General features: G+C 42.0%; 1 protein-coding gene across 1 annotated transcript; it reads right to left on the bottom strand.

Moving 5' to 3' along the window:
• Nucleotides 1-4,647: 4,647 nt before the first annotated feature.
• On the bottom strand, nt 4,648-7,884 carry LOC139665073 (glycerophosphodiester phosphodiesterase domain-containing protein 5-like; the record flags this gene model as incomplete). Its single annotated transcript, XM_071544033.1, has 5 exons — nt 4,648-4,798; nt 5,317-5,396; nt 5,716-5,798; nt 5,976-6,123; nt 7,727-7,884. Coding segments are annotated over 5 exons (570 nt in total), but the record flags the coding sequence as incomplete, so codon positions are not given.
• Nucleotides 7,885-8,706: the final 822 nt, after the last annotated feature.

Genomic DNA, 8,706 nt, shown 5'->3' on the forward strand with positions numbered 1-8,706 from the left:
GCTGGAAACTCATCGATCGTCCCAAATCGATCCCACATTCATTAACACGCGGCACACACGGCCGCCCACACACGCAAAGCGAATGCACTCGTTACATATCTGTGAAACATATAGAGCACGTGTGCGAGAGAGAAAACTCCATATCACAAATAGAACAAAGAAGGCGCCGGTTCTTTTGACTCGTCTGCACCAAGTGGTATTAAGGCAAATCCCCATTCTGAGCGCTGTGTTGACTGGCGACACTGAAATGCCAATGTTTTCATTTGTTATGTTAGTATGTATCGGTCCTGTCTTAAACTCACCTGTTGCCTTTAATTGACTTTTCTCCCAACGCACCACATGTAACATGGCAACTGGGATGGCTTCTTAAAAAGCACAGCTCTAGTCCTCCGCATTATATTATCAGCGAAGTTTCTTGCTTTCTCAATTCTCTCTACACTTGCGAGCTGTAAATAGTTGAGGAATTCTGTCTTATGCGTATTAATTACGATCATTTTCAGATTTTAGAGTCGGAATTCGATGCCTTGACATTTGTGCATTCTCTATGCATCAGTGTTGAGAACTTATCAGTGTTTCTAGTTGGTAGAAGAACCTAATGGATTTACACAAAATGATAGAAAATCGGATTTCTAACTTTGTGGTCCAGATGTGAGCTTTTCATGGCTGTAAACCAGAATCAGTTTGCCTTAGAGATAGTTCCCAGATAGCAAATTGGGCCTGGAACCCCTAAAAAATACCCAACAAGCACTCCTTCGTTGTTGTTTTTTTGTCTTGTACGTAGCTTTGTTTTTAAGATGCATCATTATTTATGTTTCCCAAACCAGCATGGAGGATAGTCTTCACTTTTCAAAAGAATATGTCATTCTGGAACAAATCTTTTCAAATATAGATCAGACCAAAGGCACGCCATCATCCCTTTGCGGATGTATTTTAACCTGATGTTTCAATTTGCCAGAGGAAACAGACCACATTTGTGCCACAAGAGTTAAAACATCACCTCTGTATCAGTTCATCCAGCTAGTCAGACCGCTTTTAGAGTGTCCTCATACGTACTGAGTGATGATTTCATGCACACACATTTGAGTGTTTTTTAAAGTATTAGCATTGATTTTTTGATCATGTTTATGGAGACAGGAGAAATAGTTTCATCTATGATAAGATGGATGGATAAATGACATTATCCGTTGCAAATCAAGGTTTCAGCTGGCGTACATGTAAATAATGACAAAATAGCTTTGACTAGAAACAAATGCAACTGAAACACATGTATTCACTTTGATCCCTCTAAATGTGATGGTGAAACTTAAGACTCTTGCCAGCATTTGAACGATCCTTCTCTTTAATATGATCTGTGCTCCGGGAACCAGGGATCAGGACCGAACCAGTCGCTCGACACCCTGAGCTGTACTGGAGACAGCCAATCACTACTCTGGGTCTGAAGGCATTTTAATCTTAGTTGTCATTTCTAAAAACAGCTTCAGATGCAAGTGGTGAACCTGTCCCGCCGAGCTTCAGCTTTAACATCTGTTTAATAGATTTTAACCCGTGGAGCCGGAAGGGTTTCCACAAAGAGCCATGCTGAAGATTCAAAGAAATGTCACATTTGTCTGAAAATATTATTTTATTCTGATATGCCATATTATACAGTTACAATCTGAGAGGAATCGTTGAAATGGCTTTTACAGTTCTACAGAACAATCTTGTAAATGTCATTCATAGAAAAATCAGTCATTGGTTTGTACATGGTGATTCTTTGGCAAAACATGAAATAAATTGACATTTCTTACCCATTCAAACGATGTTGTTCTTATTTGGTACTCTATGGGCCCTATTTAAACGAAGTGCATTTAGGGCGTGTCCAAATCGCTAGTTAAACGACGCACAATGTGGGCGCAAAGTAAGGCGCAATCGCTTTCCGCTGCCTCAAGATAGCAATGCGCCAACAATGCACCTGACCACACCTCATTTTAAGACCAACACGCCCATGGCCGCAAAGATGGGCACAAGTACGTTTGCTATTTAAACAAGGTGGGTGCAAAAATGAAACCGCGTCGGTCGGCAATGACACTTGCGTTGTGCTTTGCGCCGGGTGTAAGATAGGGCCCTATGTCTTAAATAGCGAAATGTAAAGCTTTGAGTCGAGCTAGTCAACATGACATCCATAACCTCAGCTTATTAAATGCAGCGAGCCATAAAAGATTCAAACAGCTTCCAGAGCCGTTCTTGACATTCATACTCTGCTTTGACTCCAATTAACACTAATGGAGCTAAAAAGACCGGCGATATACAGTACAGTCATTTACTCTTGCCATTGGGCTTTCCATTTAAATTCACTCGTCAACTAAATGAAATATCTCACATGGACCATATGGTATAAATAATACACTTGTTTTTCTATTACATATATTGCACATACACAATAAATTAGTTTTGAGTACTGTAATTGTGATCTCAATTTCCCAACACAAAGTGAAATATCATTCATAGATGTCATATCCTCATCCATCTCAACTAACAATAAGAAAGGAAATGTCCCAGTGTTTGATTCCTACTGTACTAACACTGAACACTGCAAAGGGAATGATGGGAAATGGAGAAGGACCATATGTACCACAGAAGCTAATGCATCTAATTATATACAGCCAAGCCCGGTTTCTCAGTAATGGGGGAAGTGTCACTAAATGTGACTGTGGATCCTGGTTCATGGACGAGGCGGTCCGCCAGCTAAGTGGAGCTTCACCGTGAAAAGTTACAGAATCTGTCCAAGGCACTGAAATGATGCGGACCATATTCCTAAAACAATATACACCATATTCAATAGTCTGAGATTCTTCGTGTTAAAACTGGAAATGGGGCGAGAAGAATATAAGGCGTGGTGCAGCCGACTGAAATTCTTGTATAATATCATTGGCTCTGCTGCAGCTTGCTGAAACGCCTCACTGGACTGTATTTGTTATAATTAGGAGGTGGTGGGATACGAAAAGTGATGATTGATTGATTGATTGATTGATGATCGCATGATTGAATGCTGTTGGGAAAGTAGACTGGTAAGAAAACGAGAATCTCTCCTCTCCAAACTTTTGTCATGAACCCCCGAGAACCTAAACTATTGATGTACATATGACAGAAAGCATCAGAGCATCTCTCATGTGTGACGCAAAGGAGGTGTGAAGAAATTTAAACACTATAGTATTAAGCATTCCAACGAGGAGTGACCAACTGTATTTAGTTGCAGTATATGGGCTTGGAGACATGGCTTCCTCGTTCCTTATTAGGGAATATCTAGAACTGGCAGTAAGTTCCCACACAAGTAGCTCATAATTCAATAAATACGGCGGTAATAATATGGTTCACACTGGAATTGATAGCTGTAAACTTGTATTCTATACTGGGTATGAAATGAACACTGTTCAGCAAGGTACCCTTTCTTCTTTTTACAATCTCTTATTTACACAGTAAATGATGTTTCATAATATGTGACTTCAAGGGACCTTGCACCAAAATAAAACAACAAAAGCCATAGTAAGGGAAATGGTCAATGAACAATGTAAAACAGAGTTAGGATGAAGTATATGAAGTAGAAAGCAAATAACGGGGTATTTTCTGATAAAAAAGTCTGAGAATAATGCCTGGGCCCATTATAGGAGGCCTACTGAACATATAAGTTATGCCAAGGATAAATAAAGTTTTGTTTAGCCGTTCTGTTTTCGCTTTTGGTTTCCCGTTGGGATTTGAAGCAAACAACCACAGCTCTTCCAACTTTAGGGGAAAAAAATCTGTCACAGCCTCACAGCTCCTACAAGGTGCTTGACTCTAACGGAATGAAAAATTCTGCTACTCTTGGAGAACAACTGACAAAGCTTTAAAGGACAATTCCAGTGTGATTTGAGTTTTTGCTCCTTTCGTACAGTTTCCATCCCCATAATGTTAATTGTGACCATTTTTACATGCATGCTTAAAGTTGCCGCTTTGTGTACCTCATCATATATCAGTCAGAACGAGGCACGTATTGATATTAATACGTTTAGAAATGGTTATGACATATATATGTGAGTGAGTGAGTATGTGTTATTTAAAAAGGTTTGACATATGCTGATTGGCTCACTTGTAAAGGTGAGCTGCTGAGTTCGTCCAATCAGCTGAAGACAGCCAGCTACAGTTTCCTACCTGAACTTGCGTTGTTCATTTAGACAGTGTTTATTTCAAAATATTTACTTTGAAAAACAACGAAGACAAAGGAAAAACAGCAAATAGCTCATAACGTGATGAAAGCACTGGAAAAATCAACAGTAATGTAAAACGGTAAGGGAATGCTGGGAAATTAGCAAAAACTCCAGGCACGCTGGAATCGTCCTTTCCTTTCTCCAAGAGCAGCTGAGCTTTGTCACTCCTTAGGTAACAACACTAACATTCCTCTAAAAATACAAATGCTTCAGAAAAAGGCCCAGGTCACTTTTCATCTTAGCCTGACAGTTGATTTGATGACAGTGTAGAATGTTGCTAATACCAACAGGTACTGCTAAGGTGAAGGAATGTTTCATATACTTCATTTCATCATCTGTGGGTATATTTTTAGAGAGATCTTCAGGAAGTATTATTGTCTACCTTAACACAAGGGCTTTGGTCATTCAGAGGGAGGTTGGCAGTGTGGGCCCCGGCCTGCCAGGTGGACTCCTCTCGGAGGCGGGGGTCAGTGGTCAGTGCTCGGTGACGGTTGCCAGGTTGGGCGTGGCGGTCAGCGGGCTGCGTGACTCTCCCTGGGAGTTAACACTGGAGACTGACCATACATCACTCATCTCTGTTATTAGTGCAGAGTCAGAAAGGTACGGATTAACAATCAAACTAAAGACAAAAAGACATGCCCTGCCTAAGGAACATTTCAGCAATCAGACAGTGAGTTGTTGTCACTTAAAAGCGCCCTCTGCCCTATCATGTACCTTCCAATTTACACTTGGCCCATGCATCGATATCTGGACGAAGTTTTTAGTCCAACTCCATCGGGCTGGCTGTGTATTTTTGTCCCAAAAATTGCGAGCCCAAATTCGAACCTCTCCACAATGCCATAGGCAAAAATGGAAATCTGACTGCTTCAGCTGTAATGCTAATGATTAAGGCTCTCGTCAAAAAGCCTGACAAAGCCAGCTTGTCTTGACACTTCTCTCACTGGGAGTGATTTTAACTAAGGCGCAATACCCAAAAGTGGTAAGACATGCAGTTTCGGTGTTCCCTAGGGTCACAGTACTGGACACACGGTTTGATTGACAGGTGATCTCTGGGAACACCACAGCGATGAGCATTCTGCACCAAAGTTCTCACCTGTCCTGAACTTGCTGTAAGTGCCGTTGTCTAGCGTGGCTTTGCTGCCCGAGCAGAAAGCCAGTCCTCGCTCTCGCCACCTGCCGACAAGCGCAAAACAAAACCCCATCAGGACAGCACAGACAAGAGAACCTGAAGCTGTCTCATCCCATCTGGACTCCCTGTATCCCTGCCTCAGCCAAAAGTCACTGTCATGTCCCCAGCTTGATCCGAATGCAGCATAAGACATCAGAAAAACTCACATGATCGAAGGGTCTTCTGACTGTCCCACAATCTAGACCCGAGACTAAAAGGTGATTTTTACCATCAGGGCCTCTAGACTGTGGAGCGCCCCCGCCTGAGGGAATTGGCCTGCTCCGTTCGCTATCACCTATTTTCAACTGAGCGTACGGCATTCACCAGTGGAAGATGAAGATGACGAGGATCAGCATGAGGGACAGGACATCAGTGAGGATCCACATCAGGTTATACTCATCTGGAGTCTGAGAGAGAGAGAGAGAGTTCCGGTTGGTGATCATAAGGCAAAAAACCCACCAATATAAACAAAAATCAATTATACTTTCAAACGAAGAGCTCTAACTAAAGATTAGAGATATCAGTGGTGAAAATGGAGCAGAATGTGGCTTCTAGTGGAGCTTGGGACCGACTCTGTCTCTCACCATGAGGAAGAGCGGTGTGTTCATAGTGCTGAGGAGCTGCGGGGCGTTGGTGGTGACTGAATGGACTCCGGTGCACCAGGCCAGGGAGTAGAGCCACGGCTGGCTGATCACATACAGGTTGGTGGTGATGTTCACCGCGGCGTACTCACTGCACACAAGTCAAATACCACACATGGACACAAGTGATGAGAATCTAAGAAATGACATTCAGAACGGTCTTTTCTCTTTTGCACTGACTGAACATGAGAAGTAGGAGAAATGGAGTCAGGTCAAACTGAAAGTGAGGAAGACTGTTTACAAGTATTATAAGACAGCCTTGCCTTACAGATAACACCAGCAACACTCTGCACCATGTACAACCACATCACAAGGAATTTCCCTGGTTGCACAGAAGTATACTTTATAGGGTCCACAGGTTTATTTGGGGATGGAATTGGACTTACATTTTACTTGAACTGGCATTTAAAAGGTCTTGTAAGGTTTTACATTTAAAGCAGGGTTCCTACACATTTTCAATAAAAAAATCCCATACTTTTTCCAGACCTTGATTTGTTTTGAAGATTTTGTCTGGTGTTCAATATGATTTACGCAGATAGACATCTTGCCCCTGCTAACTAGGTCATATCACTGTATAGATGAAGATTGTTCTTCACAGCCACAAATATCAGAATATGTGAGATGATTGGCAGGGTTCCTACACGGTTTCCATTTTAAAATTCCAGATTTTTCCCAGACCCTATGTTCTTGACCGGATTTGATTTTGGTCTGTATTTGATATAATGCATGCTGACAGCGGCTGGGTAATAAGAGCGTCCCTCTATCTGAACATTATTCTTCACATCAACAAAAACTGTGGACTCAAAGTGGCTCTACAACAGAATTATGTGTGTATCGGACCTGAACCACAACATTTTCCATACTTTTCCAGACATTTTTTCAAATTCCCAAACTATTCAAGACCTGGAAATGATCAAATTCATTTATAATACTTGCGTAGGAACCCTGTTAAAGGCATACTGAGTAGGAATTTGCCAGTTATTGCTTGTAAACACAACTTTAAAATTTGATCCCTCCTCCCTAGCTCAACAAGACACGAAGCGCACGCCCCCTGAACACAGTCGCCTGAATGGTACAAACTCCAGTTACTCTGTGTTAAAGTTCAGGACCGCTACCATAGCCAGTGTGGCTTTTAGATATAAAAAGATTCAGCAGGGGATTTGGTTGCAGGCAAACACACTGCTAAACTGCTAAAAAGGTTGACGCCCGGAAACGTCCCGAACATTCAGAAATAAGGACATCCAGGCAGAAGGCAGAGTCTCTACAGACACACACAGTCACACACTACCAATGGGCCATAGGTCACGATTGAGTAGGATCATTTTTGGATGAGTTTATGCTATTTCAAGGGGGAAAATGTCTGCCTTTAACGTACAGAAATATGTATTCACCCGGTTTATGGTTTGCAAACATTCCCTTTCTGGAACACACACACCTCAAAATGTCATAATATTCCAGGTATTCCATAACCACTGGGAACCCTAGCCTTGCTCAAGGGTACCTCAACAGTGGTTGTTGAGGGAGGGGAGAGCATTACTGGTCCAGAGATTCAAACCTTCTATCAATCATTTTGTAAGAGCAGGTAAACTATTCATATGAATCTAGGAAAATGCTTTGATGCACTGTCTCTGCAGACAAGCACGCGCACACACACACACACACACACACACACACACACACACACACACACTGACCTGACGAGCTCAGGGGACATGGCGCTGTAGTGCAGGTTGAGTTTGACGATGTGGTTGCTCTGGAGCTCCTCTAGAGGGAGCCGGCTGCCTGAAGTTTGCTGGAGCTCAGGGTCCATTTCTTGGACCAGGGAGCGCAGATCTGATGGTAGCCACAGAACCTAGTGGGCAAGCACACACACACAGGTTATGGTTGTACACATGCATATAAAAGTGCATGTAAACACAAATAATCAGTCATCTTTGTCTTTTTTAAGTCCTAATTAATAACAAGCATTTCATTTCCAGGCAAGTCCAGGCACTCTTACTGTACTGTAGGTTAGTACATCTATGCAGTAAAACCTAGTCTGAATAAAGCTCTATTCTCTCTTGTATGGATAGGTCACACCAAACTCCATTCAAAAATCTGGCAATTTAATATTGCTTTGCTTATCGGCAAACATTCATACCTGGTAGAAGATAACTGAAGACATTTGCAAATCATGAGGAACCACTCTTCATTTGGCATGCATCCAATAGACTGAACAGCACTTATTTGAATAAAATCTTAACTTTTAGAACTGTTTTGCCTGTTATTCCCACAATCCTCTTCCACCAAAATACAGCACAGACGGAGGTAAGGAGCAGCTTGAACCAATTCTATAAATTGAGATTTTATTGAAATAAAGCGCTGCTTGGTGTATTATGTATATGCCGAATTTACAAACAGATCCCACTGACTCATACATTTTCTTAAGTCATGTTCTACAGCATACAGTATGTACATTTGCCGATGAGTTTGGCGTGATGTTCTCTTTATACAAGAGAGAACAGAACATATCAGAGCCAGGTAAAAGCTGAAGCTGTTGGAAGCCTGAAGTGGATATCACTGTGGGCAGATAAACCTGATGAGACATGTACACTGTAGAAGTATGGGAGGTTTTCAATCCCACAGTTTGCTTGACATGTCCTCAATATAGTTCACCGAGTATTGGATGGGCAGG

The sequence above is a fragment of the Centroberyx affinis genome, unplaced genomic scaffold, assembly GCF_046629955.1.
Source record: "Centroberyx affinis isolate AG114_WGS23_722 - 3 ecotype Tasmania unplaced genomic scaffold, CSIRO-AGI_Caff_v1 ptg004438l_1, whole genome shotgun sequence".
In the NCBI taxonomy this organism is placed as follows: Eukaryota; Metazoa; Chordata; class Actinopteri; order Beryciformes; family Berycidae; genus Centroberyx; species Centroberyx affinis.